General features: G+C 29.4%; 2 protein-coding genes and 1 long non-coding RNA gene across 3 annotated transcripts in view; 2 read left to right on the top strand and 1 right to left on the bottom strand.

The window, feature by feature from the left end:
- Positions 1-21,731, top strand: part of LOC140920337 (uncharacterized) — a 98,776-nt gene that overhangs the window by 2,015 nt on the left and 75,030 nt on the right. Inside the window, 1 exon segment of the mRNA XM_073368593.1 lies at positions 16,897-16,903. Within this exon segment, the coding sequence (XP_073224694.1) occupies positions 16,897-16,903 (7 nt within the window).
- LOC101505449 (ABSCISIC ACID-INSENSITIVE 5-like protein 2) lies at positions 9,784-14,512 on the top strand. Its single transcript, XM_012715608.3, has 4 exons — positions 9,784-9,939; positions 11,679-12,604; positions 12,713-12,784; positions 14,166-14,512. Exons 2-4 carry the CDS (start codon positions 11,789-11,791, stop codon positions 14,244-14,246), a joined length of 969 nt encoding a protein of 322 aa, XP_012571062.1. The 5' UTR covers positions 9,784-9,939; positions 11,679-11,788; the 3' UTR covers positions 14,247-14,512.
- Positions 19,544-20,644, bottom strand: LOC113786776 (uncharacterized). Its single transcript, XR_003473088.2, has 2 exons — positions 20,220-20,644; positions 19,544-19,809 (listed from the first exon to the last, which is right to left on the bottom strand). It is a non-coding gene; the product is annotated as an uncharacterized lncRNA (long non-coding RNA).

The raw sequence follows: 21,731 nt of genomic DNA, 5'->3' as shown, positions 1-21,731 counted from the left end.
GATACTTATACTTGTGAATTCTGTATAGATACTCAATTGTGCTCTGTGTGTGCTGAGATCAAAGCTGCCTTGCAAGTTGATCATTATGCTGATATCGATATTTCTACTAACATAATTGATTTTGCAGACTTAGCTTCGGCCACTGGTGTTGTATCTTCCATGGAACAACCACCGATTATAGAGCTTAAACCACTTCCTGAAAATTTGAAATATACTTGTTTAGAAGGAAGTGGCAAGTTACTTGTGATTATTTCAGCCAAACTTGAAGATGAACAAGAAGAGAAGCTGTTGCAGATTTTGAGAAAACACAGGAAGGAAATCAGATAGACCTTGGCTGATATTCCTGGTATTAGCCCATCCATGTGTATGCATAGGATACTACTGGAGGACGGGGTAAAATCAGTCAGGCAGCCCCAAAGGCGACTTAACCCATTAATTCTGGATGTTGTAAGAAAAAGAAGTGACCAAGCTCTTGCAAGCAGGCATTATATACCCCATCTTTGATAGTCAATGGGTGAGTCCGGTGCAGGTAGTCCCAAAGAAAACTGGACTCACAGTGGTTAAAAATGAAAATAATGAACTTATCCCCACACAAGTGCATAACAGCTGGAGGGTATGCATCGATTACAGGAGACTAAACCAGGCAACTAGAAAAGATCATTTTCCTTTACCATTCATTGATCAGATGCTTGAACAGTTGGCTGGTAAGTCACATTATTGTTTTCTTGATGGTTTTTCTGGTTATTTTCAGATCCATATTGCACCAGCGGACCACGAAAAGACTACGTTCACTTGTCCTTTTGGCACATTTGCCTACAGGGGGATACCCTTTGGCCTATCCAATGCTCCTGAAACTTTCCAACACTGCATGATTAGTATTTTCTCTGACTTGATAGAAAAATTGTATTGAAGTTTTCATGGATGATTTTACTTTGTATGGTTCCTCATTTGATGCATGCTTGAACAATTTAGATAGAGTTTTGCATAGATGTATTGAAACTAACCTTGTGCTGAATTACGAAAAATGTCATTTTATGGTTGAACAAGGCATAGTTTTGGGACATGTGATCTCTAAAAATGGGATTGAAGTGGATCCTGCCAAAATTGATGTGATTTCTAATTTGTCTTACCCATATTGCATTTGCAAGATTCGTTCTTTTCTTGGCCATGTAGGTTTTTACAAGCGATTTATCAAAGATTTCAGCAAGATATCTCTTCCACTGTCAAATTTGCTGCAAAAAGATGTCAGTTTCACCTTCGATGACAAATGCAAGAAGGCATTTAATTTCTTAAAGGCAGCACTAATCTCTACTCCCATAATTCAGCCACCCAATTTGACCCTCCCTTTTAAAATTATGTGTGATGCATCTAACTATGCCGTGGGAGCAGTCCTTGCACAAAGGGTTGGTAAGGTTGCCCATGTTATTTATTATGCTTCTAGGACTTTAGATTCTGCACAGACTAATTATACTACCACTGAAAAAGAACTTTTAGCTATTATTTTTGCACTTGATAAGTTTAGATCATATTTGTTAGATTCGAAGGTAGTTGTTTTTACTGACCATGCAACTTTGAAGTTCTTGTTGAAGAAACCAGAAGCAAAACCGAGATTGATCCGGTGGATGTTGTTACTTCAAGAATTTGATTTAGAGATTAAAGATAAGAGTGGAGCTGAAAATTTGGTGGAAGATCATTTGAGCATAATAGAAATGGATGAGGACCCTATCCCCATTCAAGATGACTTCTTCTATGGTTTGCTGATTTAGTTAATTATCTAGTTGTTGGAGTCTTTCCTGCAGATGCATCCCGAACACAAATTCCAAACTTAAAAGATGATTTCTAGGAAGAAATTTTCCATTGGCAAAAAAGTTTTATTGTTCAACTCCCGTTTGAAAATTATGGCTGGGAAACTTTGATTGAAGTGGATTGGCCCTTTTGTTGTTACTAACATTTTTCCTCGTGGTGCAGTGGAAATAAAAAGTGAAAATACCGAAAAAAATGCTCAAAGTAAATGGACAACGCCTCAAGCTATTCCATGAGGGCTCTGTGCTTGAAGATGTTACCATAGAAGAAGTTTGTTTGGACCGGCATGATTGGATAGTATTTTTGCATTCTTGGTAATATAAATTGGATTAAAATGCTAAATTGTGTATCATTTGTGATAAGTCATTAACCTTTGCGAGATTTTTGAGTCTTATTATGAATGGAATACATTTTTCCATCTTTTCTTTCATGATGTGTTTTAAGTGTAAACAGTAGCCCAAACACTTTGAGAGAATTTTATATCTTGGAAGGACTCTATCACTTATGATACATTCGTTAGTTAAATTGTCCTCTTGTTTTCCTTGGTTGTGATAACAAAACTATTCATGATTGTCTTAAGCTAGAAATATTTTTTTCTCACCACTTTGCATTCATAAGAATATTTGGAATCACATGCATTGTTTTGTTCGGAGTGCAAAAGTTTAAGTGTGGGGGAATTTAATCATAGCATTTGGGCACATGTTTTTAACGTTTTAGTTTGGTATTTTAGAAGCTCTTTATAGCTTAGATTAATATTTTTAGCTTGTTTCGAAATTTTGGGTCGAATTTGAATTTTATTATTTGTATTTTGACTCTTTCTTGCTCTATAGGTCATAACTTGAGCTCTGGATGTCGGATTGGTGCATATGAGAAGGCGTTGGAAATATAAACATCTGAGCTATAACTTTTGTGTTGGAAGAAAAGACCAATTCCAAACTTTACTAGGCCCAACTTGCAGATTTCGTAATCTGGGTTTTTGTAATAATTTTAATTAGCGGGTCACTTGTTTTTAAACCCTAAACCCTAAAGCCCAATATCAAGTACTATATATTGGCAGTTTTTTTCTTTCTTTCTAAAGATGGAAAAATTAGGATTCAATTTGCTACAAGAAATAACAAGTTTTATTTTAATTTAATGGAAGACTAATTTTATAAGATTAATCCACGAGTTCAGAGTTTCATCAACACTTTGAGATTCACGTTACACTGTCAATTTCGATTCATGATTCTATTCTTGTCTATTTGATTATATTGATATTTTGATTGCTTAAATTGAATTTCAATAGGATTGATTAAATTTACTTGACAAAATTTGGTTTCGGTTTCTAATTTAATTGAATTATAATTTTGCGACGCTTGATCGTTAATTGTAATATTTTGATGATTGTGATGCTTAATTCAATCAAAGAAACCAAATTCACATAAGATTGATTACGCTTGTTTGATCAATTCTATAGTCAAACAAGAATAGAATCACAAATTAGAAATTAAACTCATTGATAGAATCTGTGACAGATCTGAAACTCGAATAAGTGGATTAATCGTTTTGATCATCTGTTAAATCAAAAATGTAAAAACCCCTTTTTAATTTCAATTTTCAATTCAGTTATTATTATTATATCAGAAGTCCTTGCGAAACGATTCGAGTTATTACCTCTATTTACATTTTATCAATTGTATTTGACCCGTGTGCGAAAGCGGATCATATATATTTAAAAAACTTAAAGGACGAATAATTCATTTATGAATTTATGGTGGGTTTCGCCTTTATTTACATCAGCTTAGTTTTTTATTCTTGTTGGAATGATAAATGTCTTGTTTTAATTTTTCTCTAATTCTCATGGTCTACGTTTTGAGTTTTTCTATTGGAATTACAAATTTGTGTTCTAGGTTTTTTAAGATGAATTGGAAGAGGAAGATGGTGAAGAGAAATATGGTGGAAAGGTAACAGATGAATATTGAATCTGAGCGAAAATTAAATTAAACTTAAAGGACTATAAGTATATTTTTTCAAAATTTAAAGGACAAATATGATAATCATTTGCTTTTATAATTTATTACGTCAACATCATTTTTGCATTCAGTAACACAAAGGTAATAGATGAATATTGAATCTGAGCGAAAATTAATTTAAACTTAAAGGACTATAAGTATATTTTTTCAAAATTTAAAGGACAAATATGATAATCATTTGCTTTTATAATTTATCACGTCAACATCATTTTTGCATTCAGTAACACAAAGGCTAACGCTGGAAAGGAGATGTTATTTTAAAGACCTAGTTGTAAACAAAAAAACATAAAAGACCAATCTCAAAACTAGATCAAACACAAAAGTTAACTATTCAATTCATCTTTATTTCAATTGTTACAAAGTAATAATTAATATATCAATATTTTTTGTATTCAATTAAAATAGATTTAAAAAATATTATTGATATTAAAATAGTTTTGTAGACTGATAACAAAATATATTGAAAAAATACCACATTTCAATACTTTCCTGTATGTAATTTTTCCATTAGAACAAGAGTATTTTACTCTTTTTTTAACATTTTATCTATGTCCAATGTGACAAAACACATCTCATTTTTAAGTGGTTTGTTTTATCATTAAAAATTTTTACTTCATAATACTGCTTCATATTCTAATATTCTTGAAAATTAAAACCGATAACATCTTATATAGATTTAATATTGTCTCAACAAATATTAAATTAATTGACTTTATTATTAATTGTAAAAGAAATGTCATCCAATATTAATTATATTAATTTAATAAACAATCTAAGATATAAATATCAACTTGAAAATATGAATCAAACTATTCAAAATTACAACAAAAAAAAAATGAATATTTCATTGAATCGCAAAAGGGGCTATAAGTAAATTTATCAAAACAATAAAAAACATGTAAAATTGAAAATATATATGGGCGAGTGCTAGTTGATACAAGTCAGAGATTTATAGATAAAAAAGGTCTTTGTATTGAAATAGATTTTTCTAAAAATAAATCTGTAAATTAGCTAATGGTAGAGATTGAAGAAATATTAGTTATAAATTGAGAAATCATAAGACTTTGACACATTGTTAATAAGAGAAATATCTATTATAATATATTAAAATAGATTCTTACATCCAATTACGACACGTCATCAAACATTATACCACTTCATTCAAATATTGTCATCTAAAAAAAATATGATGTGGCACATATAACAAACACTCTTCATTCAATTTGCTTTAGCACATTTTTTTACTTTAGCACACATTTTACTATTACATTTTGCATATAATATTTTGTGGTACTATTCATGTGTCATGAGTTACAAATTACAATACAATAAATATGAGTTATTCGATATTTATTGTTCCTCCATCATTATTGATAACGGTCCTATGATTTTAACTCTCAATTAATATATTAGGTGTTTCTCAAAAAATACATACATTACTATAATTAGTGAAAGTTATTTTATATACGGAAATATGAAGACAATGATATATATGATTAGTCTTATGCAACTCTTTGTATGATCGTTTACATGCTTTCAATTTTTTTTTTCTTTTAGATAAATAAAAAGTTTTAGAATTTTTACATTTTTTTTTAGTTTACATCTTTGAGCTTGAATTCTATTTATATGCTTTGATATATTTGTGATCAATTGTTGTTGTTGACATTTGGTCCAAACACATCACTTTTTTGTCCAAATTGTGCTTATATTTCATTACATAGTATACTATATGTTATTCAATGTATTTGTTGGATATATGTTGAAAATTGAAATATGTTTCTAACACCAATGCACATCCTTTAAATTTTAGTGATACTTAAATTTCTCATCTCATCTTTTGATTTCCTTAGATGAAGAATAATAGATAATTCATGTCTATGAGATAGACCTATCCCACATTTTTAATTTCTTATTTTTAATCATCACATATTCTAATATCACCATTTAGTGTATGTTCCCTTTTCAAATTTTATTTTATTTGTTTTCCTGATTTCAAAAGATGGGTCGTGTCTTGATCATGGACAATGTATTTCTTCACTCTTTTTCATCGATACATTACAATACAAATTCAAAATTATTTTCTTTATCATTTGTTTGCTACAATTTACATGAATATTTAGGAGCAACACAAATGTTGGGTGGAATATTTTGTTGTCTATTCTTTATTACTACAACACTACGTGTTTCACTATGTATATGTGAAATGATTGAATGTAACCCAAATTATTTTCATAAAAAATATTTTATTAGTAATATCATTTGTCTGGACATGGTTATCCCATGAGATGAATTTATATGGTATCATGCATATCTACTTCCTTTGTTTAAGATCATTCAAATGCTCTTTTTATTAACTTTTTGTTCTAAACCTATATATATATTAGGTGATTAATGCCTCAAAATTTTGTTTCAATTTCTTATATATGCATTTGATATTCTTTTTTTATGTCATTTATTCTCTTTATTCATTTTTATATACGATATAAGTTTGAAAGAAATATAAGAATATCAGAAGAGAGGAGTCAATATAAGTTGTACCACAAGTCGGTCAGATATACTTTTTATAAATAATATTTTTAGATATTTATTTAGAATCGATTATTGGTATCTCTCAATTTTTTGTTACTTTTATTGTTCATGTTCTAAACCTATTTCAATATATATATATAATTAGGTAATTAATGCCTCAAATTTTTGTTTCAATTTCTTATACATGAATTTGATATTCGTTTTTTATGTCATTTATTCTTGATATTTGTTTTCATATACGATATAAAGATTGAAAGCAATATAAGCAATGTAGGAAGAGAGGAGTCTATATAAGTTATGTCACATGTTGGATCAAATTCAAGTACTCTTTTGTCAATAATATTTTTAGATATTGATTTTGAATCGTTATTGTTATTTTATTTTGATCTATGTAACCATTTATTTGTAATTTTTGAATATTTACCTATTTTACGAGAATGTATGTATACTATAATTATAGTCTTGTGGTATGGCATCTTATCTTCTATAGCTTTCTTTGATAAAAAATTGTAAAAACATAAAAAAAAAATGTTTATCTAAATTTTGTCACATCAAATATATATCGAATATATTCTGATGTGACACCTTAAAAATTCGTTTGGTACCACTCTTCTCTAAGACTACATTACATTCATTATTCCATTAATTAATATTTCTTTTTTATTCTTTATTTGTTCTTGCACCAATTTTATAATCGAAATCAACTCTCTCCGAAACTTATTATTACATAATTATATCATTTAATAAATTTGATAACTCTCATTTGTCTATAAAAATCATTCGATTTTATATTATAAAATTACATTGCAGCTTAAGTCCATCATATCATAAAATTTATTGCATCCTCATAAACTCCCATTTACAACCGTTCATTCAATCACCAAGTTAAAAGAGCTCAATATGTGAGTTCTATAGCTTCATTATTATAATGTTACAATTTCTTGGAGTTCATAATATATTAGTTTGTGAATATTATTAGTCTAACTTATTATAATATGATTGTTATTCTTAATATTTTAAAATGTCTTTCCCAAATACACTATTTAAATGCAATTGTATAGCATTGATTAATTTTTCTTCAACAACATAACAATTTTTATGAATGTCACATTTCTAAACTATTTCAACTTTGATGTTTCATTTTTTTTCTATATTTTAATATTTACAACTCAAATTTCATTTCAAATTGTTTTGCTAAAGGATCTATTATATATTTTTCCTTGGAAATTTTTTAAAGGTTATCTAATAAAAGACTCATAATTTTTTTCATCTTAGAGAAGTATTATTTGGTTGAATATCAAATATGATCACACAAACAATAACATATCGTGAGGTAATTTGATTTATATAAACTTTTACATAATTCTTGAAATACACTGTCTATTTTAGTATATTAATATTAGAGATATTTTAATATATGTGTATAAAATACGAAGCCAAAATTAATTTGTTAAAATAAATATTTTAACTTCGATTTTTTAAATCATTATCGATTATCTTGAACATATCCAAAAAATGTGATAGAAAATTACAATAAATATCATACTAAATATGATTACTTTTCAGCTTTCTCTAATGTACATAGATAAGACCATCTTGCACCATGCATAAGTTTATTTTTCACAATTGAATTATTAAGTCTCGTAATATCTCATTTGATCCAATAATAAAACTTATTAATCCAATGGTAAAGTAAATTTTTTGTGTGCATGATGTAAAGCTTATCTCACTTGTGTAACATAAAATTTCTCTACTTCTAATATATCATTCAACAACTATTATCTACTAATCATATTTGCTTTTAAATTCAAATAATAATGTTTATAAAGTTAAAGAACAATTTAAACTTAATTTAATATATCAAATGTTCTCGCACAAAACATGTGTCAATATCTAGTTAGTTATAAATTGAGAAATCACGAGATAAGTAGTGAATATATTGCTAACTTGAGTTCTTAGAGTAGTGGAACGTACATACATACTATTTTCTTCTGCAGTTAAAAGATGAAAAATTCTACCTGAGTTTTTTTTTTTTTTTTATGTTGTTGTAGAACAGTTGAAATGTCTTATTCCATTTTTTGAAAAAATATAAAAAAAATAAATTTAAAAATATCATGATTCCTACAAAAAAGAAAATTTATATAGTTATTAAATAAAATATTAATAATTTATTTATTATGCATTAGACCTCTTAACGTGTTGGTGCAACCATAAATCTTTCAAAACGTTCAACGTTTCGCATTGTATTTATTCATTTCTATTTTTATGTTGTTGCATATGACAAAAGACATCTCATATTTTGAACATTATATTACGTCATTTGTAAAACGTTTTATGCACTTTCAACTTTTTCATATTGTATTTACTCCTTTTCGTTTCTTTTATTTTTAGGTTGTAGCTAACGACAAAAGACATCTCATATTTAGGGTAATTATATTATGTCATTCAAAACTTTTCTACATTTTTTTCAGCAATTTTTATAATGCATTCATTTCTTTTAATAAAAATCGTATATTCTTTTAATCTCTCACTAATGTATATTAAAAGAAAAATTAGTATTTAATCTAATAAAATTAATATTTATTAAATAATTTAATATATATATATATATATTTATATTGAGTTAAAATATAACATCTATGTACAAATATAGAAATAAAGAGCTTCTCACAAGATTATGAGATTGGAGAAAATCTTAACCATTAAATAAATTAAGATTCATTTGTTGTCCGTCCTCTAATCTTATAAGAATGATGTTTATTTACCTAACTTCGTGACTACGAATTGTTGACTGTCCACGTGGCAAGTGGTTTTATAACTCAAATAAATTGAGATTCATTTGTTCTTAGCCGTTTGATCTTATACCAATTGTGTTTCTTTACAACCAAGTGACTACAATGCTTGTCCATCGTCCACGTGGCCAGCTCTTAGTAACTCAAATAAACTGAGATTCTTTTATTATTAGCCGTTGATTTTATATCAATGGCGTCATTAAAAAGATTGCCGACCATCTAGTGATAAACTTTTTCGACGAACATACTTTTTAATTCACATATTTTAATATACTCTTTTTTATTAAATAAAATTTATATATAACGTCTCATCTAAATTTATTGAAACTCATCTGAATTTTAATTAATAAAAGAATTTATATTAAAAATTATTTATCAAAAAGTGAATTTGTTTGCATTATTCAACTTTTTCTAAATCAAATAACTTAAAATTCATGTATTCTTAACAGTCTGATCTTAAATGAATGACGTTTACCTACGCGGTTTATAAATAATAATAATACTAATACTAATACTAATACTAATAATAATAATAATAATAATAATAATAATAATAATAATAATAATAATAATAATAATAATAATAATAATAAATATATATATCATTTGATTTACCTTCTCTCTATATCTCTCCTCTCTCTCTCTTCACTCGCAATGCATTTTACATGCACAAACACACAGATACAGTTGTGGAGGTTTTTGTCCATCAACTTAGTTTTCTGAGATACTGATTGATCTTATTCCTAAATCACATTGCTTTCTTCATTCATTCACTATTTCAGATCGGTGTTTCACTCTACAAGGTACTTTTCCATTTTGATCCTTTTAAAAAAAAAAAATCTTTTTTACATCAAATAATTATTTTTGCCTTAAAAAACACTCTTTTACTCATTTGGGTATAACATACGCTTTTAAAAAATTGAACCTTAACAAACTATATTTGGAAAACAAATGTTGCATTTCTGTTGGGTTGGTTTGATCTCACTCACGTTTTTGTTGTGATGATGTTTTCTTGTGTTTCAACAGTGTCACTGAATTTTTTGCATGCAAATTGCAAATGGGTCTTCTTTATTGTTTTCCTTCACTCTCCAATTTTTTCATTGAAAATTTTTTGTTTTGAATTTTGGGCATGTTTTTATTTTTTATTTTTTATTTTTTTATGTTTTGTTTTTCCATTGTCAACTTTTTATGGGGAAATGAGTTATGACATTATAATTAAAGAGGTTTTGGTGTGAAAATTTCAAAGGGTCTTTTGTGGTTTTTGGATTTTAATTGAAATTCAGTTGAGGTTGGAGTGTTTGTGTGTCTTTGAGCCTGCATGCAATGGATCAATTTTCTCAATTCCATTTTTTATGTTTATATGCAGAGAAATGGAAGGATTTTATTATTTTATTTTATTTTATCTGAGAATGATAATGATTTTCATTTGCATTTATATTTTAGCAGCTTGATTGAATGTAATTTTGGTATGACATGTTTGTTGGGTTTCATTTTCTTGTCTAATTTTATTTTTGTCCTCTGTTTCACCCTTGAAGTTTCAGTTTTGAAGCTGATTTAATTACTTTCTCTGGATTGTAGTTTTTTTATTAATTTTTTCCAAAAGGGTGTAAAAAAGTTTAATTTAATATTATTTTAATGTCACCTTTTTTAAAAAAATAAAATTGAAAGGAGAAGGAATTTATCCTGCAGTTAAATTAGTTCTTTCACTTTCCTTATTTTTGGATTGGTTAAAATCTTTTAATTTTGCATTTTCAATTTATTATGATCTATGGACATTACTGCTATGTCTCTGAATGTCTATGGATTCAATTCTTGTGTCCCTTTATTTTTTGTTATTCTCTCAACCAAAAATGAACAATCACAAAATACCAACAAAAGTACAAAACCACCTTTCTCATTAGGTGGAACTGGCACATGGAATAAATCATGCCATTGTGTTATGTCAAAAAACCATGTTTTTTTTCAAAAAGGAAGAACCATTTAAACTCCCTATTTAGGTCCTTCCTTGTCCTATTGTCCTATATAGCACAAACACTTCAGATCGAAGACGAATCTAGTGTCCAGCACGTATCAGTGCCACTGTCATACACCAACACTACATCGGCACACTCTCATTTTCTTAAATTATTAGCGGTGTATATGTCTCAATGAAGTTTTCTGTTTGGTGTCTATATTGTGTCAGTGCTTTGTAGTCGTTGTCTAGCTTATCCATCTAATTAACTTTTCTGTTTGGATCCTCTAGTGGTTTTCTCCTCACATGACCAAACCAAACATAGACAAGGTTATGTCATTACTAATGCATATAGGATTGGCTACATCGATCAAATTACCCTATTTAACTGTTGTCAACTGAGACTTGTTTTTATTTGCTTTAGTTGTTTGGTTTTTAATGAGCATATGATATTTGATTGTGCAATTCAATTTACTCTTTTCTTTTTATTTCATTAGAATTCATGTAAGTATTGTAAGCTACATAGAATATTATGAACATGATTATTGATTGTGTCATATAAATGCTAATTACACATTTTGTTTTCGTCAGGTTTTGATTGTAAGGATCATATGATTGAAGATTAGGATATGTTGCTTTAAGTCTTTTGGTGGTTATAACATATGAAGTGAAGTCTTTAGTAATGTCTTAACATACAAACAATGGGGTCTCAAGTTGTTGGTGATAATAACGAAATGCATTCGCAACTCCAGCCATTGGCACGGCAAAACTCAATGTACAATCTTACACTCGATGAAGTTCAGAGTCAATTAGGCGACTTAGGAAAGCCGCTAAGTAGTATGAACCTTGATGAACTTCTGAAAAACGTATGGACTGTCGAGGCAAACCAATCCATTCATATGGACAATGAGAATGCAGCTCAAGCTGGTCAACTTGCTTTGCAGCGTCAACCTAATCTGTCGATAACCGGTCCATTAAGCAAGAAAACAGTTGATGAGGTATGGAGAGATATCCAAATGAGCAAAGATACAAATGAGACGAGGTCTCAAGAGAGGCAATCTACTTTGGGAGAGATGACATTAGAGGACTTTTTGGTGAAAGCCGGCGTTGTTTCGATTGCATCTTCTAATAGAAAGAATACTACTACTGATCCTAATGTTGGTGTTACTGTCGATCCAAATGTAGCGTTACCGCAATTTGCTCCGCATGGTCCGTGGATGCAGTATGCGCAACCACATTATCAGCATCCACAACAAAGTGTGATGGGGATGTATGTTTCGGGCCAGAATATCCCACAGCCATTGCACATGGCGGCTGCTGGTGCTCCATTGGATGTTGCATTTGGAGATGGTCAGGTGGCATTGGCTTCACCGGTGATGGGAAACTTATCCGATTCAAAGAAATCTGCGAGGAAACGGGGCTTACCGGAGGACATGGCAGAGAAGACCGTTGAGAGGAAGCAGAAGAGGATGATCAAGAATCGGGAATCGGCTGCACGTTCGAGAGCAAGGAAACAGGTGATTTTTCTTTTTACTTTTGAATGCCATGTCATCAAATTTTGCATTTGTTTTATTAAGTGCTACCCTTAAGTAAAAATCTTTGTCGTGGATTATAACTATAATCAGGCATACACAACTGAATTGGAGATCAAAGTCTCGCGTCTGGAAGAGGAAAATGAAAAGCTGAGGAAAGAGAAGGTTAGATTCTGCTTTCGAGTTATGTTTTGATTCATTGAAAATGTTATTTTCTGTTAATTCAATATACTGAATATGCCTTAGTTTCTTGATATTAAGTAACATATCTCCTTTTCACTGAGTACATAGATAATCTAAGTTTCTAGTCATATAGTAATTCATTTACATTCTTAAATCTAACAGTGTTTGAAAAACTATGCACTTCGTTGTTGGTCAAGTCTTGAATTATTGTTTGAAAAACTATGGTCCTTTACTGTCTTGTGCTTACTTTTTGTCTTACAATTTTTGTTTTGGATAGACAAATGTTAGTAAGTTAGTCATTATATGTTAGTTTTCAAGGTTTGAATTCTGAACTTCCTATCTTAAAACTCTTTCGAAGTCCCTTAACTCACCAACTTCGCTACCTACTTTTTGGCTTACAACTAAAAGTTGCAAAAAAGCATTTATTTTATTTCTTACATTTCTTGGGAAGTAAATCTACTATTTGAGCCAAAAGCTTGTAGTTGAATTGGCACCTACCCTAAGTTTTTGAGCTTTGGAGTCTTTTGATGATGTTCAAAGTTCAATCCTCTAATAAACCAACTGTCTGACTTCCATATTCAGGTGTTTGTGAGACTAACCCTTTGGACAAAAGTAGGTAGTTAGTTAAAATTCTCCCTATCATGGTTTTAAATTGCGGTTGCGGTTTTGCTGCAAAACTTTTTATTGTAAGAATATGCGGCCGATATGACAAAATTTGCAATTGAGATGCCGTTGTGGAGACCTCAAAAACCACAATATTGAGTCCAGAATTTAAAACCATGCTCCCTATACTAACCGCTCCTGAAAATTTAGCTAGCTTCATAGAGCGCCATTAGTTGCCATCTTACAGAGTTCATACTTTCATGACTGGAACTTTGTGCATTCAACTGTATGCTTTTGATTTTCTTCTGCTTCATTGTGTTTTGGTTTCTCGGGGTTGGTTAATATGATTGTTTACTTTTATTTGTTAATTTATTACTTTTCAATCCCTCGTTTTCGCTCCACTCATGCAATCGAAGGAATTAGTCATAGTATCATGAAAGTATTAGGTAGGATTTACCACAGCTTAGATAGACTAGGTAGGATTTTCATTTACCAAGTTACTGATTTCAATCCCTAAACTTTATAAATTGTTGATTCTATTCTCCTTGCATATATAGTACAATCATCCTTATGTAATATTATACACTATAAGTTCTGTATTCATCTTCAAAATCCTTTTTTTATTAATCTTGTTGCATGTATTTAGATGTTGTCAATGTTTCCAATTCAAATATTTGAATGAATGTATCTTTACTAGTCATTGATGCATGCTTGCTTGCTGTATTGTTCTTTATTAATTTTTCATTTTTTCAACTTGCAGGAGCTTTACAACATGTTAGCCAATGCTCCACCTCCCGAACCAAAATGTCAGCTTCGCCGCGTATCATCGGCTTCATTCTGAGATATGTATCTATATATAGGGAGGTTTGTAGATATGAGCATCAATGATATGGTCCTTTTAGTTTATTATGAGTTGAAAAAACTACCTTAGCTATTTGATGCATTTGCATTCAATTGGCTTATTTGTTATCTTTTATTATTAGATTGGTTTAATTATAGAACCTCAGTGGTAAAAATATATTTTTAGGGAACATAGTAGTTTTACCATTCATATTGTATAAACTTTTAAATCTTGGGTTGTGAAAAAGATGTTGAGTCTTCAAAGTGGATAATTTTTGTTGATGAATGTGAATAGGAAACAATCCTAGTAATGAGCTCATCATCAAGTTACATTTTGTTGCTTTCTTTTGTGCAAAGGTGATGATGGTGAGTTATAGTGTGCAAGTTGTGTATAAATAATACACAATGGACCAAATGGGAAATAAAATAAAAAGTAGAGAGAATGAAATGCTTCCATGTTGCCACACCCGAATATCGTCGTTGCCTTGCCGTGCATGGCCCCCCTCATTCACGTGTCGTAAGTAGTTGAGATGCCGTTGTTGAAACTTAGCCAAAACTCTCTCCTTTCCGTCGACCACCTTGTTTGCATCCTTTCTCTCTTCTCCACTCCATCCTGTTATGATTTGTGCTTAGAGTCTGCCCAAGGGCCAAACCATTAATTAAAGCTAGAGTTTTAGGCCTCAAAAAATGTTTATCGAACAATGAAAAAAGACTTCTAAATTAAATAGTTTGTGATAGTATTAATTATGTTACAAATTTACTTGTGGTTATAAGTTAGCTTAGATGATAAAATGGTTCAAATCTAGATTATGTTATTACTTTATGTTTTCTATAATTTAAAGTCTCATTTTAGAAGTTGCTTTAGATCTTTCAAATTGTTGGGCTCACCTTGTTTGTGCTTCTAACTTGATTTATAAAAGAGACTCCTTTTATTATAGGCTCTAAGGGAGAGTTTTGCACACTCTTAACATTTATTGTCATGCCTCCCAATTACTCATTTAATGCTACATTTACTACATTTGAATAACATATATCCTCCTCTAGATTTTTCTTTGGACCACAACATTTTAACACAAAATGGGTCAAACACTTGAATTGTTACTCCAATTGACCAAATCAAAATAGGAGCACTATCAACACACTATCTTCTATTAGTTAAAATTCAATGGGTCCTACTAAATTGTGTGGGTCTCATTTAAGTTTGTTGGAACTCATGAATTTTAATCAATAAAAAAGAATGTGTTGAAAGATGTGTGTCAAATAGTATGTTGCTAGTATTACTCAATCAAAATTTCATTTTAACACACTCAACAACAACCCCTACCACATTTACCATGTGCTTTAGCCTAAACCGTTTACTTTATGTACCTTTCTACTTATGAGTGTTTATGGTGTAAAAATTGAACTGAATTGAACTATATTAATGGTTTGGTTCAGTTCTTAAAAATCAATTTTAAATATGGTTCAGCTTAATTTTGAATTGGTTTGAAACTGGTTTATAAATATACACCAATTTAATATTTTAAACATGTTTTTAGTTAATGTTACTTTCGAACTAATTCTTTGCAAAATAAATTTTGAAATTATTTTAACAAAAAAATTGATTTTAATTTTTTTCTATAAAATATAGATGTAAAATATTTTGAGAAAAAAATTAGAAATTCTTTTAACAAAAAATTTCGAGAAATTTTTTATGAGTTTTTCAAGAAAAATAGATAAAAATAAATTGAGATAAAATTTTCGAAAATTTTTCAGAAAAAATAGGCTTAATTGCAGTTTTAGTCCTCCTATTTTAGCTGAATCGCAAAAGTAGTCCTTCCATTTTATTTCTCCCCAGTTTTGATCACTCAAACATAATTTTGGTCGAAAACTTGATGAAATTTTATTTTTTTTTTGCATTTATTTAAGTCACACCATGCCTCAATATCTCATTTACAACAATTGTACCTGAAATTTATGATCATAAATGGTGTAGTACGACTTTAAAAAAATAAAATTTCATCAAGTTTTGGACCAAAATTCTGTTTGGGGACCAAAACTTGGAAGAAACAAAATGGGGGGACTACTTTCGTGATTCAATTAAAATAGGGGGGACCAAAACTGCAATTAAGCCAAAAAAATATTCTCAATTTCTTTCTAAAAAAAATTCCAAGAAAAAAATAATTTTAATTTTTTTTTTTAATTTTTTTCGAAAAAGATATTTTTGATATTTTCTATATTTGTTCGAGAAAAATAAATTTCAAAAAATTTCTAAGAAAAACAATCTTAATTGAAGTTAAATTTTTTTTTTAATGGTTAAAGTGTGTTTAGAATTAAGTTTGGTTAACTGATTTGTTTTAAAATCGTGGTTCCATTCATGAACCATTTAATTAGTTTAGTTTTTTGGGTACAATGGAATTCAATTTATCAATATGGTCAAATTAATCATATATTTTGCACACTCATATTTTCAACATAGTCATTCTACTTCCAAGTATTGAAGTAACAATGTCGATTTACAAGAAATAGGGGTTTGAATTGTAAATGCACCTTTTAAAAATTCCTGTTAAAAACTTAAGAAAATAACTCAAGATTGATCTTGGTTGTAAAAATAGAGAACGTTCTTGGTTTTAACCAGAAAACAGAGAACGTTCTTGGTTAGTTAAAATCAGTAATTCAGTTTATGTATTTAACTTGATAATCAATCAAACTGAAAAGTAAATAGATAAGGGAAGAGATAACACACAACGATATATCCTGGTACACCCAACTCGGGTTACGTCCAGTCCTCACTACCGTGAAATTTTCCAATAAGTGTTTAAACCAAAGAACCTTCTTGGTTTTACAACACCTAGTTCAGATCAACCTTGATCTGCTACAAAGTTAAAATCTTTCCACCCAGAAAGGAGTTCAATCAAGTCACCTATCAACCTTGATAGGATTTCTTACAATCTACCCAAACTATATTAAACTCTTATAGTTTGAATTTTACAATTAATATGAGATTGCTTTGTTAGAATCTAAGAAGGCTCAACACTTGTTTGAGTTTTGATTCTTTGATAGAAAAATACACGAGAATGATTCTAGGAATCAAATGGGAAAATCAGAATTGATTCAATGTATGTGTGTGAGAGAAATTCAAGTATGATTCAAATAAGTAATGAATTTTTTTAGTACTTGAAGCTCTGATTTTCGTTGAGCTTGGCCTTCCTTTTATAGGCTTTTTAGAGCATTTAATATTGGTCAAAAGAGCTTTTGGTAGTGCTCTGTCAGATTTGACTAAAACCAATATATTTGAATAAAAATATTCCAACCGTTGAACATAATTTGAGCTTTGTTGATTGGGTTGGTTTCTTTGTTCTTGATCAAATTTATCTTGTGTTTAATGATCCTTGAAGCTTCATATGTAATTATTGATGTTACAACTTCGATCTGGAGCCTTGATTCTGTCCAAAATAGTTTGGTGAATGATTATAAACTTCTGCAGAAGTAAGAAGATCAATGCTGAAATTCTGCAGAAACAGAGATTGATAATCAATCTGGAGATTGGTCTGGTCATTCTGGAGAAAGATGTTTGCTGCAGAAGATCAAGTATAACAAGCTGGAGAATGTTTATCAATCTGGAGGCTGATGTTACAGTGTTGTCCAGATTGATCAGAATGTTGTCAAGAATGTTCATATCTATTTGGTCTTGCTAATTCGTGATCTTCTCTCTTTGTGATTTGAATGCCTTCTTTGACTAGAATGATTCCTACTTGTTCCTTGCAAAGTATTGATAACATTAGCCTGAAATTCAGAGGCAGAATCATCTTTGAACTAATGAAGATTGATTGATTTTTGAGCTGTGACGATCATTCCACTGCTGTCTAGATTGATCAGAATGCTGTCAAGAATGTTCAGATATGTCTAGTCTTGCTAATTCATGATCTTTTCTCTTTGTGATTCGAGTAGTTTCTTTGAATCTAATCATATTAGTTTGTTCTTTGCCAAGTGCTGATGATATAGATGTAAAATCCAGAGGCTAAAACTTCTTTTAACTAATGGAGATTGATAAGTTTTGGAGCTGTGATGATCATTCTGGAACTGGAGAACATTCTCCGTTTTTCAGATTTTACTAAGAATTTTCTCCTTTCTTGTTTGTTCAGATTTTTCTTTTCATGCTGATTTATTCTTGCTTTACTTGGATCCTATCTTTGATTAATACACTTAAACACACATGTTAAATACCAAAACACTTAAAATCATAATTAACATTCTTAATTAACTTTTTGTTTGTTTTCATCAAAACATTAAATTGAGATTTTGTCTCAACAAGTATATCCAACATAATCGACAAAAGTTTCCGTAGTCTAAATTGAATTCACCTATGCAACATTTAAACTCTGCTAGACACATATTGCAAATACTTTTTTTAAAAGAATATTATAGTAGACACATATTTTTAGAGTTTTAAAGCAATCGACACAATATTAAAGAATATTATAGTAGACACATAATCAACACAATCCTATTATTGAGCTAAATACTGTTTTTTTAAAGAATATTATAGTAGACACATATTGACAATTGTTAGAAGGGATTTCAATGACCGAATGTTATTGTAACTTTTGTTGTGATTGTGAAAAAGACTAAAATACATCACTTATAAAATATAAAACATGAAAATTAGTTTAAAAAAAATAGATCAAACACCAAAACGAATATTAGATAAAAAAAATAAATTGTCAAATTTATAATTAAGTCATTATTTTATTCTAAAAATTTGTCATTACGTTCTCCCTATTTTATACATTTTTGCATTCATATTATAAGTAGATGATGTGCTTATCTAGCCCTCAGAATAAATTTTTATGAGAGATTTATTGCCTATTATGGTCCTAGCTAGCTCAAGAGATTAGTCTTTAAAGTCAATGGTGGATCTTGGTAGGGACAGATGGGAGGTGACCACCCAGAATTTTTAAGATAAAATGACCAAAATGCCCTTATTAAAATTAAGAAATTACAATAATACCTTAAACCTAAATCAGTATCCTCTCTCTTCCAGCCTTCTTCTATCTCTTCCTCTTGCTTCTAGTCTCTAGAAACACGAAGATTACACGATTCACGAACATGCGATCCGCCTCGTGTCGCTCGTCACTCCTCTGATCGCCGCCTTGCCTCTGCCTTGGCCGTTCGTCAATTTCTTATTTTCGTTTATCATAAAAATTGATGTAAGGAGTTTTGTTTGTTTGGAGTTTTTGTTTGTTTCAAATTAGATGTTGACTACTGTAGTACCCCAATTTTGTCCATTTTGGTTAAAGATAAATAAAAAAGGAAACATATATTAAAAAGGGAAATAAAGTAATTAGGCTCATCAATTTACAAAACCAAATCAGTTTACAATTACAATTCTAAAATTACAATAAAATTACAACCAAAAATAAAACCAAATTAAATTACAATAAAAATTAGGTCAAACTTTTTCAAATTAAGCCTTTGGCTCTGTTTTGTTGCTGTTGTTGCCTCTATGTTTCTGATGCAGTGTTTGGCTCTGTTTTGTTGCTGCCTTTCTGTTTCAGATGCAGTGTCATTGACCTTTGCTGTAACTATTTTGAGAAACATAAAAACATATTTTTTTAAAATCAGTCTTGGTACACATTGTGCAGAACAAAAAGACAAAATTTTGAGTTTAAAAAATAAACTAAGGGACAAATTAAAGCTCAGCAACAGAACATATCAAAACAAATAAGTCAAAACCATGAATGCATCAGAGGTGTAGAAAAAACGCATATGATGAGCAAAGGAAATGAAACATCAAACAAGAAATAGATAGAGAAGGACCAAGACAGACCAGAAAACAACTAAACATATAAAAAAACTCTAAAAATACACCCTATCAAATTTCAAAAAAGGAGGAGGAAGAGAAATCTGAGATTAATATTAATAAAAAAACACACATCCAAAGAAGGAGATGGATAAACAAAAAACGAAAGAAAAATAAAACAGAGAAGAAAACCATTCTGAGGTTTCAATCGAGCTGCACACCGTCGTGCACCGCCGCTTCTATCCCCACCGTGGCCTCTGGTATCCGGAAAGGCAGGTACTTTCTCCCTTCATGTTTGCTTTTCTTTTCAAACTATGTGTTACTAAAACTGCGAATTTCTTTATATTGGAAAGAAAAGTTGAAATTAGAGTTTGAGTGATTCAAAAAAATAAAAATTTTTGTTTTTCTGTTGTCAATGCTTCCTGTCTGAAGTGTGGTATAGTTTGCTTAAAATCTTTTTCATTTGGCTTTTATTTGTTTTTTATTATTAAAAGCATGATACAAGCTGTATCCTTACTGTTTCTCAGGCTTTTAGCATATGGACGTGACCGCACTCCTTTTCCTACACATTAGCTTAGCTAGTAGTTATCTTAGTTAGGAATGAGCATGTATCTTTATTCTGATACTTCATGCCATAAGTCATTGTGTTTCATTGATGTAACTAACAATTAAGTAATGGATATATGTAACTACTAGTTAGCCTATTTTACTTTCATCGATAAAATATTTTAATAAATTTTCTTTTAGTTTTATTTTTGTGTTATTTAACAATAAAATGAATTTTGTTTTTATTATTTAATTAAAATTGTTGGAGCTGTGTATTTTTAGTATTAAAATGAATTTTATTTCTATTACTTGTTTAACAAAAAGATGTATTAAAATGAGCTCCCACGTGTATATTATTTTGGTTATATTATTTGATTAAAATATATTTTTGTTTATTTAATAGATCAAGCTACAAGTTTATATATTTCTTTCACTGCTATTTTTATTTTTTATTATTACTGATTTTACTTTATATAATTATTTAAATTTATTTATTATGCAACATCAAATTTTAATTCTCAAAAAGAAAACAGTTAAAATATAATCAAATATTAAAAGAATGTGACTTTCTTTTAATTTTTATGAGTTGTTAGGAGACAAGTTGTGACAGCTTGGTAGTTTTACAACTCATTTTGGTAAATAAATTAATCAATAGAATTCTTAGAAAATAATTAAAGGTGACATATATTTAATCTTTGAGTTGTTAGGACACAAGTAGTACAACTTGATAGTTCTAAAATTCTCTTTATTTTATTTTATTTTATTTATTTATTCATTCATTTATTTATTTTAATGAAATAATCTAAAATCGACTTATTTATTAGATGTAACTTTTTTTTATCTCTGAGTGTTAAAACACAAGTTGTACTACTTGATGGTTTTGAAACTCAATTTAAAAATCGAGAATAATAAAACATTTTTTTAGAGGATTAAATTAGATGTGACATCTTCTTTATTCCTTAAGTTTTGGGACACGAGTTGTACAACTTGATCGTCTTAAAACTCGTATTTTAATATATCTATTCAAATCAAACTCTTTTATTTTTCTATTTTGTCAAAACATTTTTTTATCACAAAACAAATTTTCTTTAAAACACACTCAACACATCCGTTTGTTTTTTAACCAAGAACTACGTAGCTTTGATTTCTCCATCGCAC

This window comes from Cicer arietinum, chromosome 5 (assembly GCF_000331145.2).
Source record: "Cicer arietinum cultivar CDC Frontier isolate Library 1 chromosome 5, Cicar.CDCFrontier_v2.0, whole genome shotgun sequence".
Lineage (NCBI taxonomy): Eukaryota > Viridiplantae > Streptophyta > Magnoliopsida > Fabales > Fabaceae > Cicer > Cicer arietinum.
Note: the sequence above shows the minus strand (reverse complement) of the source record. Positions and strands in the feature narration are given on the sequence as shown.